Raw genomic sequence first — 27,894 nt, forward strand, 5'->3', positions numbered from 1 at the left:
CCATCCCATGTTCACATGGGATGGATCCCAGCTGGCAATCACCCTATCTACACACACAGCTGCATCTGTCCCACCAATACCAAAGGCCTGTGCCACCTTGACACACCACCATCCAACTCACCAACACTAGGGATGTGAATCGTGTTCCATATCGTCTTAACGATAGAAATCGTGTGGCAGGGCAAGAAAATCGTGTTAGGCACGATTTTTTAGTTAAAAAATCGTTAAAAATCGTTTTTTCCGATTAGTGCGCACTAACGGGAGTTAGTGCACACTAACTGAAAATGATACAATTTGACACTTTTCAGGTCAGTTAAGGTCAGTTTAGGAATGAATATGTATTCCTATTGGCTGCCCTCTTATTTATTCATGTTACCAAGTTTCCTACTGACAGTATATGGGGGATGGGAAATGGAAACAGTTGGTAGCTTGACAAAACAAGTAATGTGATCAGTCAATGTGACTAGAACTTGTGCCCTAACCCTGATACCAGGGGTATTGTGATCTTCCTGCACACAGTGCCCTATCCCTATTAATACCAGGAGTGTTGTGATCTTCCTGCACACAGTGCCCTAACCCGGACACCAGGGGTGCTGTGATCTTCCTGCACACAGTGCCCTATCCCTATTAATACCAGGAGTGTTGTGATCTTCCTGCACACAGTGCCCTAACCCTGGCACCAGGGGTGTTGTGATCTTCCTGCACACAGTGCCCTATCCCTATTAATACCAGGAGTGTTGTGATCTTCCTGCACACAGTGCCCTAACCCTGACAACAGGGGTGTTGTGATCTTCCTGCACACAGTGCCCTATCCCTATTAATACCAGGAGTGTTGTGATCTTCTTGCACACAGTGCCCTAACCCTGGCACCAGGGGTGTTGTTATCTTCATGTACACAGTGCCCTATCCCTATTAATACCAGGAGTGTTGTGATCTTCCTGCACACAGTGCCCTAACCCTGGCACCAGGGGTGTTGTGATCTTCCTGCACACAGTGCCCTATCCCTATTAATACCAGGAGTGTTGTGATCTTCCTGCACACAGTGCCCTAACCCTGGCACCAGGAGTGTTGTGATCTTCCTGCACACAGTGCCCTAACCCTGACACCAGGGGTGTTGTGATCTTCCTGCACACAGTGCCCTATCCCTATTAATACCAGGAGTGTTGTGATCTTCCTGCACACAGTGCCCTAACCCTGGCACCAGTGATCTTCCTGCACACAGTGCCCTATCCCTATTAATACCAGGAGTGTTGTGATCTTCCTGCACACAGTGCCCTAACCCTGACACCAGGGGTGTTGTGATCTTCCTGCACACAGTGCCCTATCCCTATTAATACCAGGAGTTTTGTGATCTTCTTGCACACAGTGCCCTAACCCTGGCACCAGGGGTGTTGTGATCTTCATGTACACAGTGCCCTATCCCTATTAATACCAGGAGTGTTGTGATCTTCCTGCACACAGTGCCCTAACCCTGGCACCAGGGGTGTTGTGATCTTCCTGCACACAGTGCCCTATCCCTATTAATACCAGGAGTGTTGTGATCTTCCTGCACACAGTGCCCTAACCCTGACACCAGGGGTGTTGTGATCTTCCTGCACACAGTGCCCTATCCCTATTAATACCAGGAGTGTTGTGATCTTCCTGCACACAGTGCCCTATCCCTAATACCAGGGGTGTTGTGCTCTTCTTGCACACAGTGCCCTATTCCTGATACCGGGGGTGTTGTGATCTTCCTGCACACAGTGCCCTATTCCTGATACCGGGGGTGTTGTGATCTTCTTGCACACATCCTGGTATCAGGGATAGGGCACTGCATGCAGGAAGATCACAACACCCCTGGTATTAGGGATAGGGCACTGCGTGCAGGAAGATCACAACACTCCTGGTATTAATAGGGATAGGGCACTGCATGCAGGAAGATCACAGCACCCCTGGTATCAGGGATAGGGCACTGTGTGCAGGAAGATCACAATACCCCGGAGGAGTGAGGGTCAGGCAGCTCCCCCCTGTCTGTGAAGCCAGCCTCTCACTAGTAATGCAGGGAGGGAGCTGTCTCAGACTTCACCATCCTCCCCCCCCCCCTCACCCACACACCATTCACTAGCTGGGACATGGGGGAAGTCAGGAGTGAGGGTCAGGCAGCTCCCCCCTGTCTGTGAAGCCAGCCTCTCACTAGTAATGCAGGGAGGGAGCTGTCTCAGACTTCACCATCCTTCCCCCCCCCCCCCCCTCACCCACACACCATTCACTGGCTGGGACATGGGGGAAGTCAGGAGTGAGGGTCAGGCAGCTCCCCCCTGTCTGTGAAGCCAGCCTCTCACTAGTAATGCAGGGAGGGAGCTGTCTCAGACTGGTATCAGGGATAGGGCACTGAGTGCAGGAAGATCACAACACCCCTGGTATCAGGAATAGGGCACAGGTTCTAGTCATATTGACTGATCACATTACTTTTTTTGTCAAGTACCTACAGTTTCCATTTCCCATCCCCCCAACCATCACCTCAGTTGGAACCTTGGTAACATCAATAGATAAGAGGGCAGCCAGCCAATAGGAATACATATTCATTCCTAACTGACCTTTACTGACCTGGATAGTGTCAATAATTTGTATCATTTTCTGTTAGTGTTCCTGAGTTTCCATTTCCATTTCCCATCCCCCCAACCATCACCTCAGTGGGAACCTGGTTAACATCAATAGATAAGAGGGCAGCCAGCCAATAGGAACACTTATTCATTCCTAACTGACCTTTACTGACCTGGAAAGTGTCAATTTGTATCATTTTCAGTTAGTGCGCACTAACTCGAGTTAGTGCGCACTAACACGATTTAACGATTTTTAACGATAAATCGTTAGAATTTCTATTGTATTGTGTTCTATAACGATTTAAGACGATATTAACATTATCGGACGATAATTTTAATCGTTAAAAAACGATTCACATCCCTAACCAACACATGACTGCAACATACCCAGAAAACAAATCGGAAGCCGATCCAAGGTTGCTGTGTAGCAGTAAACAAGGTGGAGATCGGTGTATAAGAAAAATCTTTATTGAAAATAGCCCTAAGAAACACTTAAGTTCAGCACCTTAGGGCTATTTTCAATAAAGGTTTTTCTTATACACCGATCTCCACCTTGTTTACAATTTACACATACTTACAACCCAACTGTGACATGTAAACATCCCTGAATCCATCTCATCTACATATGCATGTGAAATTCCCAATGATAAAATCCTGCAATAATCACATTTACATATTTAGGTCACTGTTCTCATACAATTTTTCATATTCACAGAATTGGAGAAATACTTTCACTAAATGGAACTGTAATTTGTGAAAAAAATAAAAGGCACTCTTATGGTTCTGAAGAAATTCATATCAGTTCCTATCCCATTCGGGAAGCTGGGACATCAGTTGCAACATTGTGAATTCCCATCAGCAAATTCAGGCACCACTGTACTGTGTTCACTCTGTAATGAAACAAGAAAAGGTTTCTTTAGTAAAATCAAAAGAAAAAATACAAGGAGAAATTCTGAGGATTCTTCAAAAGATTTTTGTAGAAAAGCAAGTTTATCCAAGTCAAATGGGAGCCTCTCCAGCCTTAGTGTAGGTAAAGGTGAGCGTGTTTTACAGCTCATGCATTTTAACGTAGGAAAGCATGCTTACCCAAATCAAATGGGAGCCTCTCCATACTTGGTGTAGGTAAATATACGTGTTTTACAGCGCATGCATTTTAACGTAGGAAAGCATGCTTACCCAAATCAAATGGGAGCCTCTCCAGCCTTGGTGTAGGAAAAGGTGAGTGTGTTTTACAGCTCATGCATTTTAACGTAGGAAAGCATGCTTACCCAAATCAAATGGGAGCCTCTCCAGCCTTGGTGTAGGTAAATATACGTGTTTTACAGCTCATGCATTTTAACGTAGGACACCATGCTTACCCAAATCAAATGGGAGCCTCTCCAGCCTTAGTGTAGGTAAATATACGTGTTTTACAGCTCATGCATTTTAACGTAGGACACCATGCTTACCCAAATCAAATGGGAGCCTCTCCAGCCTTGGTGTAGGTAAATATACGTGTTTTACAGCTCATACATTTTAACGTAGGACACCATGCTTACCCAAATCAAATGGGAGCCTCTCCAGCCTTGGTGTAGGTAAATATACGTGTTTTACAGCTCATGCATTTTAACGTAGGACACCATGCTTACCCAAATCAAATGGGAGCCTCTCCAGCCTTAGTGTAGGTAAATATACGTGTTTTACAGCTCATGCATTTTAACGTAGGACACCATGCTTACCCAAATCAAATGGGAGCCTCTCCAGCCTTGGTGTAGGTAAAGGTGAGCGTGTTTTACAGCTCATGCATTTTAACGTAGGACACCATGCTTACCCAAATCAAATGGGAGCCTCTCCAGCCTTGGTGTAGGTAAAGGTGAGCGTGTTTTACAGCTCATGCATTTTAACGTAGGAAAGCATGCTTACCCAAATCAAATGGGAGCCTCTCCAGCCTTAGTGTAGGTAAAGGTGAGCGTGTTTTACAGCTCATGCATTTTAACGTAGGAAAGCATGCTTACCCAAATCAAATGGGAGCCTCTCCAGCCTTGGTGTAGGTAAAGGTGAGCGTGTTTTACAGCTCATGCATTTTAACGAAGGAAAGCATGCTTACCCAAATCAAATGGGAGCCTCTCCAGCCTTAGTGTAGGTAAAGGTGAGCGTGTTTTACAGCTCATGCATTTTAATGAGGGAAAGCATGTTTACCCAAGTCAAATGGGAGCCTCTCCAGCCTTGGTGTAGGTAAAGGTGAGCGTGTTTTACAGCTCATGCATTTTAACGTGGGAAAGCATGCTTACCCAAATCAAATGGGAGCCTCTCCAGCCTTAGTGTAGGTAAAGGTGAGCGTGTTTTACAGCTCATGCATTTTAACGTGGGAAAGCATGCTTACCCAAATCAAATGGGAGCCTCTCCAGCCTTGGTGTAGGTAAAGGTGAGCGTGTTTTACAGCTCATGCATTTTAACGTGGGAAAGCATGCTTACCCAAATCAAATGGGAGCCTCTCCAGCCTTGGTGTAGGTAAAGGTGAGTGTGTTTTACAGCTCATGCATTTTAACGTAGGAAAGCATGCTTACCCAAATCAAATGGGAGCCTCTCCAGCCTTAGTGTAGGTAAAGGTGAGCGTGTTTTACAGCTCATGCATTTTAACGTAGGAAAGCATGCTTACCCAAATCAAATGGGAGCCTCTCCAGCCTTGGTGTAGGTAAAGGTGAGTGTGTTTTACAGGTCATGTACTTTTATGTGGGAAAGCATGTTTACCCAAGTAAAATGGGCACCTCTCCAGGACTCAATGTAGATGCCAGAAGGCTCATCTGCATACTGCTCCCAGCATTCCCTGGGAGTGGACTCCAGAAGTCACAGTAAGCAATCCAGGTTTCAAACTCCACAGCCCCAGCTTCCAGATGCCCCACACCCTTTGCTGTAGAAGAAGACCAGAAGGCTCATTTGCTAATCTCAAAACTCTCAATCCTTTGAGTGAAGAGCAAATTAATGGTGGTTGAAGAGGATTGGTAAGTATAGTTTTGGAAATTCTTGGACTTAAAAAAGTTTGGACAGAGGTTTAATAGCAGGATATATTTAGAGGGTGTGCATTTCTGAGATAATAAGTAGGCCAGAGGCATTTAATTCTAATGTCTGTCTTTCTCTCCAACCCACCACTAACACAACCCTTGATTTTTAGGCAAGAGACACTTTCTCAGTAAAAATCAATCAGTCTCATTTCCAAATCATATTATTGCACCAGCCCTTACCGAGAATTTAATCATCCTCTTGTAGGTCACTAGTAGAATAATTAGTGAATACACCTATAAATTTAAAGTACTCTAATTCCAACTCCCTTAGCAATCTAAATGTAAATAGAAACTCAACAAAATTAAGATGAAGCAGTAGTCCAGCAGCAAGAGGGGGGCTTTCCCATCTTTTGCATCAAGTATGATTTTTTACCCGCCAGTGAGAGATCATATGTGTGCACCCAGTGCAAAGAGCTCCTGGCTCTCAGAGAATGAGTCCAATCTCTGGAGGCTAGAGTAGCAGACCTGGAAGAGCTGAGGCAGACAGAGAGGAACATTGATGAGACCTTCAGGGACATAGTAGCCAAGTCTCAAATCCAGTTGGGCAGTCCCGGTGCTGCCTTGGATCAGAAAGGTCTCCAAGTCAGAAACATTACCCTGAGTTAGCAGGAAGTAGTCCTGTAGCAAGGACCCACTCTCCAGGTGATGCATTGTCATCTTGCACTGAGGACAAGTCTCCCAGGGCTACTGCCCAGGAGGGAAGGGTTAGGTCAGCCATCATAGTTGGTGATTCGATTATTAGAAATGTAGATAACAGGGTGGCTGGTGGATTTGAGGACTACCTGGTAACTTGCCTGCCTGGTGCAAAGGTGGTGGACCTCACATGTCATCCAGATAGGATTATAGACAGTGCTGGGGAGAAGCCAGCTGTCATGGTACATGTGGGCACCAATGAGATAGAAAAATGTGGGAGGAAGGTTCTAGAAGCCAAATTTAGGCTTTTAGGTAGAAAGCTGAAATCCAGTACCTAAAAATGGTCCCACTTCCAAGTGCAGGTCCCCAGAGGCAGGCAGAGCTCTGGAGTCTCAATGCATGGATGAGATGATGGTTCAGGGAAGAGGGATTCAGTTTTGTAAAGAATTAGACAACCTTTTGAGGAAGGGGGAGACTTTTCCAAAAGGGCAGGCTCCACCTTAACCAGATTAGAATCGGGCTTCTAGTGCTAACTTTCAAAAAGGAGATAGAGCAGCTTTTAAACTAGAACAAGGGGGAAAGCCGAGAGTCACTCAGCATGGTTCAGAAGAATGTATCCTTGAAGGATATTAATGAAACAGGAGAGTTAGGGGATCCCAACAGAGAGGTGCAAATAAAAGCCAAAGTAGCCCATGTACCTATAAGTAAAGAATCACCTGAGCTAAAGAATTCCAAATTATCCATATCAACCAAAAAGGTTGTTAATATAAACAAAAACAACACTTTGAAATGTCTGTATGCCAATGCCAGAAGTCTAAGAAGTAAGATGGGAGAGTTGGAATGCATAGCAGTGAATGATGAGATTGACATAATTGGCATCTCAGAGACCTGAAAAAAGGAGGATAACCAATGGGACAGTGCTATATTAGGATATAAATTATACCACAATGATAGGGAGGATCAACTTGATGGGAGTGTAGCACTTTATGTCTATGAGGGTATAGAATCCAACAGGATAAAGATCATACAAGAGACTAAATGCTCAGTAGAATCTATGTGTGTAGAAATCCCATGTGTGTTGGGTAAGAGTATAGAAACAGAAGTATTCTCTCATCTACCTGGCCAAACTGATTAGACAGATGATGAAATGCTAAGAGAGATGAGGGAAGCTAACCAATTTGGCAGTACAGTAATAATGGGAGATTTCAATTATCGAAAACCACAAAGTATTCATACAGTTAGTCCAATATACAACGAACAATACAAAATATTTCAACCGTTCACGTTGTATGAAACATATTTTTAACTTTTAATGTGTCAATTTTCTTTTAATTTTTATATAGGAGCATCATAACACCTGCGGTTTGCAAGCATGTGAACTTGTATTTTCAACCGCTATGGGCCATATTTAATCATTGGTCCGTTACCTCAATGTCCTTTTTATTGGTTCAGACGCCGACAAGAGGAAACGGCGGCAACGCTTGAGCGAAAGCAATCAGGACCAAAGCCATGTGGACATAAGAAATATACTTCTTTTCATTAATATTGCCTGAAGAATAGCATCCATTACAGTCCCTGAAGCAGCAGCCCTGCGAAACATACATCGGACCTTTGCTTTTGATACGGTTCCGCACAGGAGACTGGTGAATAAAACGAGAAGCTTAGGAGTGAGTGCTGAGGTGGTGACCTGGATTCAAAACTGGTTGACGGACAGAAGTCAATGCGTGATGGTAAATGGAACTTTCTCTGAAGAGAGAGCGGTTTTAAGTGGTGTACCGCAAGGATCGGTGTTGGGACCGGTCCTGTTCAATATCTTTGTGAGCGACATTGCGGATGGGATAGAAGGTAAGGTTTGTCTTTTTGCAGATGACACTAAGATCTGCAACAGAGTGGACACGCCGGAAGGAGTGGAGAGAATGAGACGGGATTTAAGGAAACTGGAAGAGTGGTCGAAGATATGGCAGCTGAGATTCAATGCCAAGAAGTGCAAAGTCATGCATATGGGGAATGGAAATCCGAATGAACTGTATTCGATGGGGGGGGGAAAGGCTGATGTGCACGGAGCAGGAGAGAGACCTTGGGGTGATAGTGTCTAATGATATGAAGTCTGCGAAACAATGCGACAAGGCGATAGCAAAAGCCAGAAGAATGCTGGGATGCATAGAGAGAGGAATATCGAGTAAGAAAAGGGAAGTGATTATCCCCTTGTACAGGTCCTTGGTGAGGCCTCACCTGGAGTATTGTGTTCAGTTCTGGAGACCGTATCTTCAAAAGGACAAAGACAAGATGGAGGCGGTACAGATAAGGGCGACCAGGAAGGTGGAGGGTCTTCATCGGATGACGTACGAGGAGAGATTGAAGAATCTAAATATGTACTCCCTGGAGGAAAGGAGGAGCAGGGGTGATATGATTCAGACTTTCAGATACTTGAAAAACTTTAATGATCCAAAGACAACAACAAACCTTTTCCATCAGAAAAAAATCAGCAGAACCAGAGGTCACGAGCTGAGGCTCCAGGGAGGAAGACTAAGAACCAATGTCAGGAAGTATTTCTTCACGGAAAGGGTGGTGGATGCTTGGAATGCCCTTCCGGAGGAAGTGGTGAAGTGTAAAACTGTGAACGACTTCAAAGGGGCGTGGGATAAACACTGTGGATCCATCAAGTCTAGAGGGCGTGAATAAAGTGGAGGCAGCAAAACACTGCACGGAGCGGCAGTAGCCACAGAGGCATTCAAACACTGCACGGAGCGGCAGTAGCCACAGAGGCATTCACAGAGCGGGATGCCAGTGGCCAGTAATTATTGTTCCACCTTCACGGAGCGGAAGGATGGAGAGCTGCTATCTCCAAAAAAAAAAATAAAAAAAACCAAACAAAAAATAATAACAGGGGTGTGTAAGAGTATGGGGCAAGGGTGTGGCCTGCTTGTTACAGCAGTTGCTACCCCTAATTGAGCTGTATGTCACTTGGATGCAGATACGGTGCTGCTCTCTAAATTGGAGGTGGGGTGGAGGGGAATTAGGGCTGGAGGGTACTGGAAGCCAATAGTAACAGGTGGGAGAGAGAAAAAGGGAAAAAAAATTGATAAAGTGCGTAGCTTGCTGGGCAGACTAGATGGGCCATTTGGTCTTCTTCTGCTGTCATTTCTATGTTTCTATGTTTCTATGGACTGGACCTGCATCAAAATTGTTGGATCTCCAAAGTGCGGTAGCGCCATCGAAAAGGGAATTATTGTTCCACATCTTTTTAAGAAAAATAACAAAAATAACATTAAAAAAAACAAACATTGCTATCAATAAAAAGGACATTGAGGTAACAGACTGATGATTAAATATGGCCCGTAGCAGTTGAAAATACAAGTTCACATGCTTGCAAACCGCAGGTGTTATGATGGTCCTATATAAAAATTAAAAGAAAATTGACACACTAAAAGTTAAAAATTTGTTTCATACAACGTGATCGGTTGAAAGATTTCAATTATCCCAATATTGACTGGGTAAAGGTAACATCAGGACATGCTAGAGACATAAAATTCCTGGATGGAATAAATGACTGCTTCTTGGAGCTATTGGTTCAGGAATTGAGAGAGAGAGAGAGAGAGAGATTTTAGATTTAATTCTTAGTGGAACGCAGGATTTGGAGAGAGAGCTAACAGTGGTGGGGCCACTTGGCAATAGTAATCGTAATATGATCAAGTTTGAACTAATGGCTGGCAGGGGGACAATATGTAAATCTACAGTTTTAACACTAAATTTTGAAAAGGGAAATAGAAAAAAACTGAAAGGTGCAGCTGCAAAGGTTAAAAGTATACAACAGGCATGGGCATTTTTTAAATACAATCTTAGAAGCACAGTTCAGATGTATTCCATGCATTAAGAAAGGTGGGAGGAAGGCAACACAATTACGGCATGGTTAAAAAGCGAGGTGAAAGAGGTTATTTTAGCCAAAAAACATCCTTCAAAAATTGGAAGAAGAATCCATGTGAAGAAAACAGGAAAAAGCATAAGCATTGTCAAGTTAAGTGAAAAACATTGATAAGGCAGGCTAAGAGAGAATTTGAAATGAAGTACCATAGAAGCAAAAACTCATAATAAAACTTTTTAAAATATATCTGAAGCAACTTTCAGTGATGACATCATCCACTGAGGAAGCTTGAATAGCGAGTTCCACTGCCCCTCTCCCTAAATCCCCCACCATCTCCGTAAAATTTTAGCCATCTCACTCCTGCTCGCTGCCGGTTGCAGAACACCTACCTGGTGATTAAAATCGCCGTGTTTGTGGGCTGATTCGGTGCCGAGGAGCGCGGCATGCACCATCGCTGCACAAGCACCATCACGGAGCGGCGAAGCCATGCAGCCAAGATGGCATCTGGGGCCGACAACCCAAAGCAGCTGGCTATTACAGAAGACATGCTGCTCCAATCTCGTCAAGAGTCTCCGCTGCTCTCGACGAAAGATTGATTAAACTACAAGCGGCCATGGATGATGTCAAGGCAGCGGTGGAAGGCCCGGCAAAAGGGCTAGACGGCGTGGAACAGTGAGTGGGGGAGCAGGATGATTGCCTCGTGGCTGCAGAATAGCAGGAACAACTCCTGACCAGCCAACAAGCTGTCCTTTTAGAGCGGATCAAGGGCCAAGAAAATAGGAATCACCGCAATAATATCAAAATAGTGGGGCTACCAGAATCCGTGTCTGAAAGTAAAATATATGTGTTCCTGGAAGAATGGCTCCCAAATAAACTGGGCCTGGCACAGCTCGTGGGACTGCTGAGGTGTGAACAGGCCCACAGGATGGGACAGTTACGCAAGGCTGGTGGTCGGCCGTGCCCTGTAATGGCCTGAATTCTCAATTGCTTTCATAAGGTCCAACTTATGAGGGAATACCGGAAACAACTTGCCCTTGAATACCTGGGTAGTAGAATACTTCTCTTCAACGACTTTTTGGCCGTGGTAACCACACCACACAATGCAAAGCTATGGCCCCGTCATGCACGTTACTCCATAAATGCAGCATCACTTTTGCTTTGCTATATCCGGCTAAGCTGCGCATACAATATGCGAACAGGAAAGGAGGAAGCGTCTCGCTTCTTGACCACTTTGCCTTCACAGGTTCCACAGTGAGCCTATGTCTCCTCTGGTCCGGGGACACTAAGAGCGCAGAGGTTCTGCTTCACACTGCAATATATAAGCAAAGCTGGACAGAAGTCCCTATGGATCTGTTACACAAGAGGCACTGTTAAGATTCCTTTCGCTGGCTATTAACTATATCTATCCCGCCCAGGGGGATACTCTCCATAGCTTTTGGTTTTCTCCCCTGTGAGCGGGGACGGAGGGCAAATAGAACTCTCACGATCCACAGGAAGTGGCCAGGCCACCTGGGGGGGGGGGGGGTACATAACGTAAGATAGCGTTCAATCAGGCCACTAGCATGGCTGCAAAGATTTTTAAGACATTATTGATTAGGGAAATTGGACGATACGATCCCACTTCATGAAGATCCTTCCCGGGTTTAGGGAGAAGCACTATGGTGGATAGATTTTCCGCAGCGCTAATCACATGGCCCGAGAGTAAACCATTAAAATATTGCCCTAGGACAGGAAGTACAGGAACTTCAAAATCTTGTAAAATTCGGGGCCCAAGCCATCAGGTACTGCTGCCTTTCCAGGCTTCAGACCATGAATGATCGCATGAATAGGGCCATTAAGCATTACCTGATGGTTCCTTGTTAACTGGGGCCAGGAAAAATTTTGGAAAAACAATGCAGAGGCCTCCAAATTTCTTGGTTTTTCCCTGTATAAACCACTATAATATTCTAAAAACCTCTTAGCAATGGCAGAAGCTGTTGATTTAGGGGTCCCCACCCTGTCATTTATACTAGTAATAAGTGCCTTGGAGCCCCCTCGCTTTGATTAACCTCGCTAGGTGCCTACTGGGGCGACTTCCATGATGATAGAGCTGAAATTTATAGTAACGGAGGGACTTGGAGGCCCTCTGGTACAACAATGTGTTTAACGTCTCCCTGATACTATCAACTATCTGTTTGGTGGAGGCTGACGAAGATTACATGTGTTGCAGTTGTGCTTGCTTAAGTTCCGCAGTAAGGGTCAGAATGTCTTTATTACATTTTTTGTTTTGGGTCGCTACATAGGCAATAATTGCTCCCCTTATTACCGCTTTCCCGGCATCCCAGAGCACTACCGGAGAAACGTCCAGTTGTGACTATTATACACATATTCCTCCCATTGCTCCTGTAGGTAACTATGAAAACCTTTATCCAGCATTCGGCCCAGGGGCATGCGCCAAGAAAAGGGTGGTTTAGGCAGATGCCCAATGGTAATGCTTACTGAGACCAGGGCATAGTCTGATAATGCTATCGCACCTATGGTAGCCGCTGTCACTCTGGGGAAGAGGGAGTCAGAAATCAGGAAATAATCCAGCCGGGAGTATGAGTTGTGAGGGTGTGAAAAAAAGGTATAGTCCTGCTCTCCTGGATGGAGGGCCCTCCAAATATCCATCAAACCCAATTCCTGGCAAAGTTGGCTCCCAGACAGTGATCGTGGAGGTCTATATCTTTAGGGGGATTACAATCTTCCTGCTTGTTCAACACAATATTAAAGTCTCCCTGCAGTAACAGGGCGCAATCAGAAAGCTCGGCCAAGATCCCCACCAAACAAGCATAAAAGTCATGGGAATATACATTTGGAGCATATAGATTGCAAAGAGCCATCCGTTGTTGATGACACTTCCCTACAACAACAATATATCTGCCTTCTTTATCATGCCACACTTTTTACATAGAAACATAGAAACATAGAAATGATGGCAGAAGAAGACCAAACGGCCCATCCAGTCTGCCCAGCAAGCTTCACATTTTTTCTCATACTTATCTGTTTCTCTTAGCTCTTTGGTTCTATTTCCCTTCCACCCCCACCATTAATGTAGAGAGCAGTGATGGAGCTGCAACCAAGTGAAATATCAAGCTTGATTAGTTATGGGTAGTAGGGGAAGTAACCGCCGCAATAAGCAAGCTACACCCATGCTTATTTGTTTTACCCAGACTGTGTTATTCAGCCCTTATTGGTTGTTTTTCTTCTCCCCTGCCGTTGAAGCAGAGAGCTATGCTTGATATGCGTGAAGTATCAGTTTTTCTTCTCCCCTGCCGTTGAAGCAGGATATGCATTGAAAGTGAAGTATCAGGCTTATTTGGTTTGGGGTAGTAACCGCCGTAACAAGCCAGCTACTCCCCACTTTGTGAGTGCAAATCCTTTTTTTCCACATTTCCTCTTGCTGTTGTAGCTTAGAGCGATGTTGGAGTCACAGTAACCATGTGTATGTTTATTGAATAAGGGTATTGTCTCCAGGCAGTAGCCGTCATTCTGACTAGCCACCCACTCTTTATTGACGGCCTCTTGATTTTATGGATCCACAGTGTTTATCCCACGCCCCTTTGAAGTCCTTCACAGTTCTGGTCTGCACCACTTCCTTCGGAAGGGCATTCCAGGCATCCACCACCCTCTCTGTGAAGAAATACTTCCTGACATTGGTTCTGAATCATTCCTCCCTGGAGCTTCAAATCGTGACCCCTGGTTCTGCTGATTTTTTTCCTACGGAAAAGGTTTGTCGTCGTTTTTGGATCATTAAAACCTTTCAAGTATCTGAAAATCTGTATCATATCACCTCTGCTCCTCCTTTCCTCCAGGGTGTACATATTTAGATTCTTCAATCTCTCCTCATAAGTCATTTGATGAAGACCTTCCACCTTTTTGGTCACCCTTCTCTGGACCGCCTCCATCTTGTCTCTGTCTCTTCGGAGATACGGTCTCCATAACTGAACACAATACTCCAGGTGAGGTCTCACCAAGGACCTGTACAAGGGGATAATCACGTCCCTTTTCTTACTCGATATTCCTCTCTCTATGCAGCCCAGCATTCTTCTGGCTTTAGCTATCGCCTTGTTACATTGTTTCGCCGACTTCAGATCATTAGACACCATCACCCCAAGGTCTCTCTCCTGCTCCGTGCACATCAGCCTTTCTCCCCCCATCGAATACAGTTCATTCGGATTTCCACTCCCCATATGCATGACTTTGCACTTCTTGGCATTGAATGTCAGCTGCCATGTCTTTGACCACTCTTCCATCTTCCTTAAATCCCGTCTCATTCTCTCCACTCCTTCCGGCGTGTCCACTCTGTTGCAGATCTTAGTGTCATCCGCAAAAAGACATACCTTACCTTCTATCCCTTCCGCAATGTCGCTCACAAAGATATTGAAAAGGACCGGTCCCAACACCGATCCCTGCGGTACACCGCTTAAAACCGCTCTCTCTTCAGAGAGAGTTCCATTTACCATCACACATTGTCTTCTGTCCGTCAACCAGTTTGCAATCCAGGCCACCACCTCGGCACTCACTCCTAAGCTTCTCATTTTATTCACCAGTCTCCTGTGCGGGACAGTGTCAAAAGCTTTGCTGAAATCCAAGTAGATGACATCGAGTGCTCTTCCTCGATCCAATTCCTTGGTTACCCAGTCAAAAAAGTCAATCAGATTTGTCTGACAGGATCTTCCAATGGTGAATCCATGCTGCCTCTGGTCCAGCAATTCTCCCGACTGTAGATAGTTCACTATTCTCTCTTTCAACAGTGACTCCATTACTTTTCACACCACCGAAGTGAGGCTAACCGGTCTGTAGTTACCAGCCTCTTCTCTGTTCCCACTCTTGTGAAGCGGGACCACTACCGCTCTCCTCCAATCATTCGGCACCACTCCCGTTTCTAGGGATCTATTGAATAAGTCACACAGCGGACCTGCCAGCACATCTCTGAGCTCCCTCAGTATTCTGGGATGAACTTCATCAGGCCCCATGGCTTTGTCCACTTTCAGTTTCACCAGCTCTTCCCATACATTTTCTACTGTAAATGGAGTTACATCTACTCCATTCCCCTCCAGTTTCTTGTTAACTAGTGTCGGTCCTTCTCCAGGGTCCTCTTTAGTGAACACAGAACTGAAGTATTCATTTAATATTTCTGCCATTTCTTTGTCTCTCTCCACACATTGATCCTTTCCACCTTTCAATTTCACTATACCACTTTGAACTTTTCTCTTTTCACTGATGTATCTGAAAAATGTTTTGTTACCACTCTTTACCTCTTTGGCAATCCTCTCTTCCGCTTGACTTTTTGCCATCTTGATTAATTTCTTCGTCTCCCTCAGTTCTACCAGATATTCTTCTTTGTGTTCCTCCTTTTGGGATCTTTTATATTTCTTGAATGCTGTTCTTTTAGCCTTTATTTTGTCAGCCACCTCCTTTAAGAACCAGATAGGTTTCATTTTTCTTTTGCTTTTCTTTACTTTTCTAACATATAGATTAGTTGCCTTGGTGATTGCTCCTTTTAGATTGGTCCACTGTTGATCCACATCTCTCTCGTTCTCCCAGCCTTTTAGTTCTTCCTCCAGGTACTTCCCCATTTCATCAAAGTCTGTGTTTTTGAACATCAAAACTTGGGTTTTTGTGCTTCTTATCCGTGTCCTTTTTGTGATATTAAACCATACCGTTTGATGATCACTGGTGCTGAGGTGGGCACCCACCTGGATGTCTGAGACATTATCTCCATTAGTGAGCACTAAGTCGAGTATAGCTCCTTCTCTCGTGGGTTCCATTACCATTTGTTTGAACAAAGCTACTTGCAGGGCATCTACTATTTCTCTACTATTATTAGATTCTGCAGATGGGATTCTCCAGTCTACATCTGGCATATTAAAGTCTCCAACGATCACCACTTCTCCTTTCTTTGCTATCCTGTGGATGTCTTCAATCAGATCTCTGTCCAGCTCTTCCTTTTGGTTTGGAGGCCTGTAAACCACTCCAATAAAAATGGATGTCCCATCTTTTTTTAAGTCGGCCCATAGTGCTTCTTCTTTGCCCCATCTTCCTTGCAGCTCAGATGCTTGGATATTGTTTCTGACATATAGAGCCACTCCTCCCCCTTTCCTATCCTCTCTGTCCTTCCTTAACAAGTTATAGCCTGGTATTGCCGTATCCCAGTCATGATATTGCGTAAACCATGTTTCCGTGACAGCAACAACGTCCAAGTCCGCCTCCACCATTAGGGCTTGCAGCTCTGGGATTTTATTACCCAAACTACGAGCATTTGTGCTCATAGCTTTCCAGCTTTCTTTGCTCAGGTTACTGCTGTTCCTGGACTCCTTTTGTGACCTATTTAGTTGAGTTTTGTTATCCACTTTTCTCTTTGCATTTGTGCAAGTGAAGATATTAATGCCTCTGATGACAGAGTCATCCTTCACTGTGAGCTTTTTCCTTTGGTTTCTGATTTGGAATTTCTGTATGCCTTGGGTTTTTTCTCTCTTTTCTGATAACATTTCAATCTTTTTCTCAAGGACTTCTTCAGAATTTAATACAGAGAAGGCATTTTGTACTTGTTGCACTTGATACAGTGTGTGTCTACGGAACACAGGTCTTATTCTTCCAGAGCCCACTGTAATACTTTTTAAGTTCCTTAATGGCCTGTGTGAGTGGTGGGATAGAGTTGTGGGTTGCACAGCTTTCAATAATGGGTGTCTGTGGGTTACAGGTCTTATCCTACCTGAGCCCACGGTAAATCTCTTTTTTCTTGAGTTTTGGTTATTCAGTGGTAAGTGGAAATTATTTCCTGAATAATGTACCGTGGCTGAGACTCTCTTTATTGAAGCTAATTCAGCTTTAAAGTCATCCAGCTCCTTTTCCAAGGTAGAGAGTTTTAAACAAAAGGGGCAAGCCTTAAGTTTCCATATGATTACCCTCAATATAAAGGCTCCACAGCAGTTGCATTGAATAGTACTCATTTAGGTAAGTTATTTGATTGGTGCACCTAAGGAATAATCAATTTACTAATTTATCTGGTTGCCTATTATGAAGTTAGGATGACTACTTTAGAAATACAAACCTAGGGGTGGGTGGGCAGAGGGGTAGGGTGGGAGGGAGTTAAACAGTTTATACCTAGGTCAAGCTGGGTAGGGCAAGACACTTTCTGAAAGTTTACTTGTCCTTTAGCTAGTAAAGGATCCCACAGCACTTATATCCCAATTTGGAACAGATTATATGACAGCTATACAATTAGAGGGATACTGGGAATTTTTCTCTTTTTTTTTTGGCTTTTTTGAATCTTACAACAATCTAATATCAAGAAACTAAACAGATTAGTATACAATATAATCAAGAAACCAAACTGATTAGTATACAACACTGGAATAGAAAGGGATTTGAAATCACAGAGCAGTTTTCTATACAGAATCAAACCAATATCAAGGAACCACAGATTATAATACTAGAATAAAAAGGGATTATGAAACACAGAGCAGTATTTCCAAAAACTAGTATCTTATCTGCACTGGAACAGTTGGCTCCTCTCCTGGGCTGTGCACAGTCTGTATTGTTTCTGCTGGCTCACAAGTTAGCTACCTCTAGCCACTGAGTGAGCCACACCCAAACTGGCTATACCTGGACTCTTCTGGATCTGGTCCTCTAGTTAGTAAATGTAAAGGATCCCACAGCACTTATAATCCCAAAATGAAACAGTTTATACCTAGGTCAAGCTGGGTAGGGCAAGACACTTTCTGAAAGTTTACTTGTCCTTTAGCTAGTAAAGGATCCCACAGCACTTATATCCCAATTTGGAACAGATTATATGACAGCTATACAATTGAAAGGGCAAATTTTTGTGGAGCAATATTGCCACACCATGTTTCCATGAAGAATAGGAGGAAGAAAAACACTTACCTACCCACTCTCTGCACAGTTTAACGTGCTCTACGGTCATCAGGTGTGTCTCCTGGAGAAACACCACCTGAGAACCGAGTCTTTTAAAGGCCATTAACATTGTTTTCTGCTTAATAGGTGAATGGATTCCATCCACATTCAAGGATGTAAATTTAATAGTGGCCATCGATGCTAGTTAAGCAGGGAGTACTCTCCCCGAAGCATGTTGTAAAAGGTGAGGCCAAAAAAAATTCCCTGCGGCTCCCCAGCCTGAGTCGCCAGGATCAAAGGTTGTAAGAAGTACAACCTGGCATGAAAAATCCAGCGAAAATGAGTTACCAATTACTGCAATATGAACTCCTCCCAAGCCCCCCCCCCCCCCCCAGCCATACACATTCGTACTGCAGTAACATCCATACAAGCCACCCATACATATCAGTCTGCTCCAAGAGGCACAGGCCGCTAGCATTCTCCTCTGAGCAGGTCGTGCCGACGGCCTCCCCCGACCCCTCCCCTCCCAATAACAGATCATTTGCAACATGAAAAAAGGAAGAGCAACATGATCTATTAACCAGGCAACTGCCTTAAAGTAGTGAAAAATGGGGGGTGCATTCTGGTGCATTCTGGAGCAAAGGGGAAAGCCGACAGTCGCTCAGCAGCGCATGGTTCGGAGAGAGGTATCTTCAAAGGATACTAATGATGCATTAGAATTAGGGCATCCCGACAGTGAGGTTCCAATAATTAGAAAAGTAGTCCAAGTGCCTGTAACTAAAAACTCACCTGAACTAAAAAATTCTAACTTATCCCTATCAATTAAAAACAGAATGAAAATACAAACAAAAAACAAACTTTGAAATGTTTGTATGCTAATGCCAGAAGTCTAAGAAGTAAGATGGGAGAATTAGAATGTATAGCAGTAAATGATGACATAGACTTAATTGGCATCTCAGAGACATGGTGGAAAGAGGATAACCAATGGGACAGTGCTATACCAGGGTACAAATTATATCGCAATGACAGAGAGGAGCACTCGGGAGGAGGTGTGGCACTTTATGTCCGGGATGGCATAGAGTCCAACAGGATAAACATCCTGTATGAGACTAAATACAAAATTGAATCTTTATGGGTAGAAATCCCTTGTGTGTCGGGGAAGACTATAGTGATAGGGGTATACTACCGTCCACCTGGTCAAGATGGTGAGATGGACAGTGAAATGCTAAGAGAAATTAGGGAAGCTAACCAAATTGGTAGTGCAATAATAATGGGAGACTTCAATTACCCCAATATTGACTGGGTAAATCTATCATCGGGTCACGCTAGAGAGATAACGTTCCCGGATGGAATAAATGATAGCTTTATGGAGCAATTGGTTCAGGAACCGATGCGAGAGGGAGCAATTTTAGATCTAATTTTCAGTGGAGCACAGGACTTGATGAGAGAGGTAACGGTGGTGGGGCCGCTTGGAAATAGTGATCATAATATGATCAAATTTGATTTAATGACTGGAAGAGGAACAGTGTGCAAATCCAAGGCTCTCGTGCTAAACTTTCAAAAGGGAAACTTTGATAAAATGAGAAAAATTGTTAGAAAAAAACTGAAAGGAGAAGCTCAAAAGTAAAAAATGTCCAAGAGGTGTGGTCATTGTTAAAAAATACCATTCTAGAAGCACAGTCCAGATGTATTCCACACATTAAGAAAGGTGGAAAGAAGGCAAAACCATTACCGGCATGGTTAAAAGGGGAGGTGAAAGAAGCTATTTTAGAAGCTATTTTAGCCAAAAGATCTTCATTCAAAAATTGGAAGAAGGATTCATAAACGTTGGCAAGTTAAATGTAAGACATTGATAAGACAGGCTAAGAGAGAATTTGAAAAGAAGTTGGCTGTAGAGGCAAAACCTTACAGTAAAAACTTTTTAAAATATATCCAAAGCAGAAAGCCTGTGAGGGAGTCAGTTGGACTAAATGATTTCTTTGCTTCAGTGTTTACAGAAGAGGATGTTGGGGAGGTACCCATAATGGAGAAGGTTTTCATGGGTAATGATTCAGATGGACTGAATCAAATCACGGTGAACCTAGAAGATGTGGTAGGCCTGATTGACAAACTGACGAGTAGTAAATCACCTGGACCGGATGGTATACACCCCAGAGTTCTGAAGGAACTAAAAAATGAAATTTCAGACCTATTAGTAAAAATTTGTAACTTATCATTAAAATCATCCATTGTACCTGAAGACTGGAGGATAGCAAATATAACCCCAATATTTAAAAAGGGCTCCAGGGGCGATCCGGGAAACTACAGACCGGTTAGCCTGACTTCAGTGCCAGGAAAAATAGTGGAAAGTGTTCTAAACATCAAAATCACAGAACATATCGAAAGACATGGTTTAATGGAACAAAGTCAGCATGGCTTTACCCAGGGCAAGCCTCACAAATCTGCTTCTCTTTTTTGAAGGAGTTAATAAACATGTGGATAAAGGTGAACTGGTAGATATAGTATACTTGGATTTTCAGAAGGCGTTTGCCAACGTTCCTCATGAGAGGCTTCTAGGAAAAGTAAAATGTCATGGGATAGGTGGCGATGTCCTTTCATGGATTGCAAACTGGCTAAAAGACAGGAAACAGAGAGTAGGATTAAATGGGCAATTTTCTCAGTGGAAGGGAGTGGACAGTGGAGTGCCTCAGGGATCTGTATTGGGACCCTTACTTTTCAATATATTTATAAATGATCTGGAAAGAAATATGATGAGTGAGATAATCAAATTTGCAGATGACACAAAATTTTTCAGAGTAGTTAAATCACAAGCAGATTGTGATAAATTGCAGGAAGACCTTGTGAGACAAATTGGGCATCCAAATGGCAGATGAAATTTAATGTGGATAAGTGCAAGGTGATGCATATAGGGAAAAATAACCCATGCCATAGGGATGTGAATCGTGTCCTCGATCGTCTTAACGATCGATTTCGGCTGGGAGGGGGAGGGAATCGTATTGTTGCCATTTGGGGGGGTAAAATATTGTGAAAAATCGTGAAAAATCGTGAAAAATCTAAAAATCTAAAAATCGCAAAACCGGCACATTAAAACCCCCTAAAACCCACCCCTGACCCTTTAAATTAAATCCCCCACCCTCCCGAACCCCCCCCAAATGACTTAAATAACCTGCGGGTCCAGCGGCGATCCGGAACGGCAGCGGTCCGGAACGGGCTCCTGCTCCTGAATCTTGTTGTCTTCAGCCGGCGCCATTTTCCAAAATGGCGCCGAAAAATGGCGGCGGCCATAGACGAACACGATTGGACGGCAGGAGGTCCTTCCGGACCCCCGCTGGACTTTTGGCAAGTCTCGTGGGGGTCAGGAGGCCCCCCACAAGCTGGCCAAAAGTTCCTGGAGGTCCAGCGGGGGTCAGGGAGCGATTTCCCGCCGCGAATCGTTTTCGTACGGAAAATGGCGCCGGCAGGAGATCGACTGCAGGAGGTCGTTCAGCGAGGGTTCTGGCGCCTCGCTGAACAACCTCCTGCAGTCGATCTCCTGCCAGCGCCATTTTCCGTACGAAAACGATTCGCGGCGGGAAATCGCTCCCTGACCCCCGCTGGACCTCCAGGAACTTTTGGCCAGCTTGTGGGGGGCCTCCTGACCCCCACGAGACTTGCCAAAAGTCCAGCGGGGGTCCGGAAGGACCTCCTGCCGTCCAATCGTGTTCGTCTATGGCCGCCGCCATTTTTCGGCGCCATTTTGGAAAATGGCGCCGGCTGAAGACAACAAGATTCAGGAGCAGGAGCCCGTTCCGGACCGCTGCCGTTCCGGACCGCCGCTGGACCCGCAGGTTATTTAAGTCATTTGGGGGGGGGTTCGGGAGGGTGGGGGATTTAATTTAAAGGGTCGGGGGTGGGTTTTAGGGGGTTTTAGTGTGCCGGCTCACGATTCTAACGATTTATAACGATAAATCGTTAGAATCTCTATTGTATTGTGTTCCATAACAGTTTAAGACGATATTAAAATTATCGGACGATAATTTTAATCGTCCTAAAACGATTCACATCCCTAGGTTCCATATTAGGTGCTACAACCCAAGAAAGAGATCTAGGTGTCATAATGGATAACACACTGAAATCGTCGGTTCAGTGTGCTGCGGCAGTCAAAAAAGCAAACAGAATGTTGGGAATTATTAGAAAGGGATTGGTGAATAAAACGGAAAATGTCATAATGCCTCTGTATCGCTCCATGGTGAGACCGCAACTTGAATACTGTGTACAATTCTGGTCGCCACATCTCAAAACACATGTAATTGCGATGGAGAAGGTACAGAGAAGGGCTACCAAAATGATAAGGGGAATGGAACAACTCCCCTATGAGGAAAGACTAAAGAGGTTAGGACTTTTCAGCTTGGAGAAGAGACGACTGACGGGGGATATGATAGAGATGTTTAAAATCATGAGAGGTCTAGAACAGGTAGATGTGAATCGGTTATTTACACTTTCGGATAGTAGAAAGACTAGGGGACACTCCATGAAGTTAGCATGGGGCACATTTAAAACTAATCGGAGAACGTTCTTTTTTACTCAACGCACAATTAAACTCTGGAATTTGTTGCCAGAGGATGTGGTTAGTGCAGTTAGTATAGCTGTGTTTAAAAAAGGATTGGATAAGTTCTTGGAGAAGTCCATTACCTGCTGTTAAGTTCACTTAGAGAATAGCCACTGCCATTAGCAATGGTAACATGGAATAGACTTAGTGTTTGGGTACTTGCCAGGTTCTTATGGCCTGGATTGGCCACTGTTGGAAAGAGGATGCTGGGCTTGATGGATCCTTGGTCTGACCCAGTATGGCATTTTCTTATGTTCTTATGGTTTCGAGGGGAATTTTATTAGATGGTTAAGGGCACTGTATGCTGCTCCTAGTGCTAAGCTTCTAATTAATGGTTCTCTGACAGTCATTCCCCCTCCATTGTGGAGTGTGATAGGGCTGCCCCTTGTACCCCCTTTTGTTTGTACTAGCTCTGGAACCTCTTGCTATTCCCTTCCGACAGGACAGTTTTGCGGTCTCCATATCGGGAGACGCCAAATGAAATTAGCGCTGTTTGCAGACAATATCCTGTTGTTTGTGGGCAAGCCCAGATAGAGTGTCCCAGCTATCCTTCATAGTTTTGCTCACTTCAAAGAAATTGCGGGGCTGACTATAAATTTTTCCAAATCCGAGGCTCTCAGGCTTGACTCCCAGATGCCGCACACATGGCCCGGGGAGTTCCCCTTTACTTGGGCACCGGGTAGGATCAAATATCTGGGGGTGTGGATCCCTAGGGATTTGAAGCAGCTTTATGTCCTCAACATAAAAAGTACTTTGACCAGCTTGGGGGCTCAATTAAAGGCCTGTCACCCTTTGCCACTTTTGTTCTTTGGACGGTGTGCCCTCCTCAAGATGGCAATAGTATCCAAGTTACTCTATAAACTCCATGGGGTAGATTTTCAAACCGCGCGATTTGGCGTACTTTTGCTGGCGCATCAGGCACAAGCAAAAGTACGTGGGATTTTAGTAGATACGCGCGTAGCCGCTAAAATCCTGGATCGGCGCGCGCAAGGCTATCAATTCCGTATAGCCGGCACGCGCCGAGCCGCGCAGCCTACCCCCGTTCCCTCCGAGGCCGTTCCGAAATCGGAGCGGCCTCGGAGGGAACTTTCTTTTGCCCTCCCCTCACCTTCCCCTCCCTTCCCCTACCTAACCCACCCGCCCGGCCCTGTCTAAACCCCCCCCTTACCTTTGTCGGGGGATTTACGCCTCCCGGAGGGAGACGTAAATCCCCGTGCGCCAGCGGGCCGCTAGCGCGCCGGGACGCGACTTGGGGCGGGTCCGGAGGGCACGGCCACGCCCCCGGGCCCGCCCCCGGAACGCTCCCGACACGCCCCGAAAACGCCCCGACACGCCCCCCTCAGAAAACCCCGGGACTTACGCGAGTCCCGGGGCTCTGCGCACGCCGGTAGGCCTATGTAAAATAGGCTCACCGGCGCGCAGGGCCCTGCTCGCCTAAATCCGCCCGGATTTGGGCGGATTTAGGCGAGCAGGGCTCTTAAAATCCGCCCCCATATGCGTCCATGTTGGATGCTTAACAAAGATGTCACTTGGTTACAGCAATCTTTTCAGAAATTCCTTTGGGCGGGGGGGGGGGGGGGGAAGCTGCATTCCAGGGACATGGGGGGGACTGGGTATGCCAGATATTTCCGCCTGTATAATGTAGCTTGTCAGCTCCGGTTTGTGGGGGAGTGGATTTTAGATAAATACTCATACTGCGAGGATGGAGTGATGAACAACATGACCGCCCCCTGTGCCCCCTTGTTTCTGCTAGAAGTTGAAGCCACAGCACTGTGTAACTTTGACGTCCCTATGAGACTCATACAACCTTGTCATTTGGCATGGCGATGCCTTCTGACTCAGGGACATCTTACTGGCTCGACCTCCTTATTGCTCCCGCTCCTAGGCAACAGGAATTTTGTGTCAGGACGAGAATACAGTGCTATCTTCGATTATTGGCTGCAAAGGAGTTTACCATTTCTTTTCCACTTCTACCAAACTGACTCGCCGACAGTGGTTGATTTTGCCTCTCTGACTTGAGATTACCACATCCCCTGCAAACATTTTTTTGCTTATTGTAATAAATCTGCTGTTAGTTAGACTCTGGAGTAGCAATCTGTTCTTATAGGCTCCTAAAGAAGGAGGAGTCAGCAATCTGATATAGTTGTGCGTGGATCCCTGGGCCGGTGGCAGATAACCAAGCTCCCGGGAGGATATCCCGAGAGGGACCATGGCTAGGCTTGAGTATGAAGACAGACACACATTAGTTTTTTTATTAAACAGGTTTTTGAAACCAGCAGAGGTAGCAGAAGTGAGCTGATAAGCCCGGCAGGGCTGTAGTCCATCAGGAACTGGAACAGCGATCCAGGATGGCTGAGCTGTTGAGAAACTGTAGAAAGTGAGTAGGCAGAGTAGGCAGAGTTCATGAACAGAACTAGATGACAAAACTCACATAAGGTCTCAAGGAAGCTCAGGTGCTGGAAAGGTTTAGGCCCTCGAGGAGTGAGTACCTGGTTCCAGGGAAAGCTCTGAGAGAGCGATGGTGACTCACAATTGTTTGTAACAATGATAGCTTCAAAGCAGTACAGAATCTTCAGAGTGTCCAGGAACATGGGCCCTCGAGGAGCGAGTACCGGTTTCTATCTGTAATCTGAAAGTAAAGAAAAAAAGCGAGGCCCCCGATGAGCGGGTACCTCTGGTAAGTCCAAGGAGGCAAAGTAGCTTGGGAGGTGTAGTCGAAGCAATCCCTTTCCTTGCTAACTCAGTTAGATAGTGAAATAGAGACCTTTAAATATTGGAAGCGGATGACATCATCTCAGGGTGACGCCCCTGAGGTTCGCGCTCTTGCTGGTACTTCAATCAGAGCGCGTGTGCGCCCTAGGTCTTCAGGCAACATGGCGGATCTGCAACGTCAAGCTGGTCTGGGGACGCTGGAGGGAGATGGCATGGAGACGCCGCGGCAGCCAGCCGTCCATCAGACCCAGAGGGAGTCGCCACAGGGGTAAAGAGGGTGGAGTGAGGATGTCGAGCAGCGACTGTCGCAACAGTACCCCTCTTCAAAGGGCGATCTCCTCTTCAGGTACCAGGCTTAGGTTTGGAAGGATGCACGAGGTGGAACTGATGAAGCATCTCTTTGTCCAAGATATTGGTCTGAGGCTCCCAAGAGATTAAATCGGGGCTGAAGCCTTCCCAAATCAGAAGGTATTCAAAAGTCTTGCCTCTGTTACGAACATCCAGAATTTCTTTGATCTTAATTTCTAAGTTGTCTTCTGCATTGATGACAGATGGATCTTGAGATTTGGAAGAATCTTGCAGAATGTTATAGATGATATCAGCAGCAATGAATTGAGCTGCTGTGGACATCACTGAAAGTTTCAGTGGAAGTGATGATGTTGGGGTATGTCCAAAACCCACTTCTAAAGACTCTCCAGTAGAAGTTGCAGGATGAGAGATGGTGGCATCACCAGCGGAAACAGACTGGCTGGTTGCTAGAGATATCTTCATCGGATCTATTATGTGCTGTGGTTCATCAGGCACATCTGAGTGAAACGAGCGAGACAGCGCATCTGCTCTGGTGTTCCGATCTCCAGGTCAATACTTAAGCACAAAATCAAAACAGTTGAAGAATAAAGACCACCTGGCCTGTCTGTAATTTAAACATTGTGCATGGTGGAGATACTCAAGGTTCTTATGATCCATGAAGACGGTTATTTGATGTTGAGCACCTTCAAGCCATGGCCGCCACTCTTCAAATGCAAGCTTTATAGCCAGGAGCTCCTTATCGCCGATCCCGTAGTTCTTTTCAGCTGGAGAAAATCTTCGAGAGAAGAATGAACAGGGTCGTAAGGTTTTTGAGTCTCCCGCTTGGTTTAACACAGCCCCTACCCCCACATCTGAAGCATCAACTTCAATTATGAAGGTCTTTTTGGGGTCTGGATGCCGTAAGCATGGTTCTGTGGAGAAGACAGTCTTCAATTTCTCAAATGCGGAAATGGCCTCTGAGGACCATTTTGAAGCATTGGCACCCTTGCAAGTCATCGCTGTCAAGGGTACAGTTAAGGAGGAATAGTTCTTTATAAAGCTTTGATAATAGTTGGTAAACCCCAGGAATCTCCTTAAGGCCTTCAGACTGGTAGGTTGGTAGGGGGCCTCCTGACCCCCCCAAGCTGGCCAAAAGTTCCGGTTGGGTCCAATGGGGGTCCCGGAGCGGAGGCGCGGAGAAGCACGTGACGTACGCGTCACTCCGACGTGATGCCGACGTCACGTGCTCCTCGTAAAGGAATACAGGGATGGCTTCCTGACTCCCCGCTGGACCACCAGGGAGTTTTGGTAAGTCTTGGGGGGGTCAGGAGGGTGGGGGGTTTAAGTGTTTATTTAGGTTCAACGTATTCAACATAGCTATGTTGAATAAGTTGAAAATTGCGATGCATTGCGCATAATCACTTTTTTAAGTTTAAAAAAAAAATTAGTTGCGTTTTACATATGCGTTCAAAACGAATGCACACTCCTAGAGGATAACAGTAGTGGATCTTTTAATTTGATGAGAGGGATCCTAAAGTATTCCACTAAACATCTGAGAATGAAGTTGCCTCCTGGCCCTGAGTCCATCAGGGCAGGTGTCTGAACCGTGACTGGTCCGTAGGTCAAGGAGACTGGGAGAGAAAGCAGAGGAGAGGACGCGGTAAGGCCTAGGAACAGTCCTCCCGCAGGACTTGTCCGTCCGTTTCCTGGACAAAATAGGGCATGTAGAGACATCATGGCCAGGCTGACTACAGTACATGCACAGGCAGCATTTCTTCCGAAATCTTCTCTCCTTGGAGGTCAAGTGTCCATGACCAAATTGCATCGGTTCATCTTTATCAGCAGCAGAAGTTACTGGAACCATCCGAGGTGCAGTGGTAGTACTATCCTCTTTCAACCCAAGTAACACCTTAGGCCGGAGTTCCTTCACCTTGTCTCGGAGCCAGTGATCAATCCGAGTGACCAAGGCTCTTAATTCATCCAGCGAGTCAGGTGTCTGGCGAGCGGCCAGCTCGTCCTTTAAGCGGGTATCCAGGCCTCTGCAGAATAGAGTCTTGAGACATTTGGGGTCCCAGCGAAGTTCCGCTGCAAGAGTCTTGAATTCTATGGCGAATTCAGCCAGTGATCTGTTGCCTTGCTTCAAGTCCACCAAAGCAAAACCAGCAACAGAATTACGAGCAGGGTCATCAAAGACGGATTTAAACAAGTCCATAAATCCTTCTTTGTCCTGCAAAATAGGGTCCTTGTGTTCCCACAAGGTAGATGCCCACGACAGGGCTCTTCCATCCAAGTATGACAGGATGTAGGTGG

At 45.4% G+C, this 27,894-nt stretch overlaps 1 protein-coding gene across 1 annotated transcript in view; it reads right to left on the bottom strand.

Annotated features, from left to right (window-relative positions):
* Window positions 1–3,100: 3,100 nt before the first annotated feature.
* LOC115079396 overlaps window positions 3,101–27,894 on the bottom strand; it is a 126,234-nt gene continuing 101,440 nt past the window's right edge. Inside the window, exon 10 of the mRNA XM_029583337.1 lies at window positions 3,101–3,472. Coding sequence (XP_029439197.1) covers window positions 3,468–3,472 — 5 coding nt within the window. The 3' untranslated portion in view covers window positions 3,101–3,467. The remainder of the gene's footprint in view (window positions 3,473–27,894) is intronic.

The sequence above is a fragment of the Rhinatrema bivittatum genome, chromosome 1, assembly GCF_901001135.1.
Source record: "Rhinatrema bivittatum chromosome 1, aRhiBiv1.1, whole genome shotgun sequence".
Classification (NCBI taxonomy): Eukaryota; Metazoa; Chordata; class Amphibia; order Gymnophiona; family Rhinatrematidae; genus Rhinatrema; species Rhinatrema bivittatum.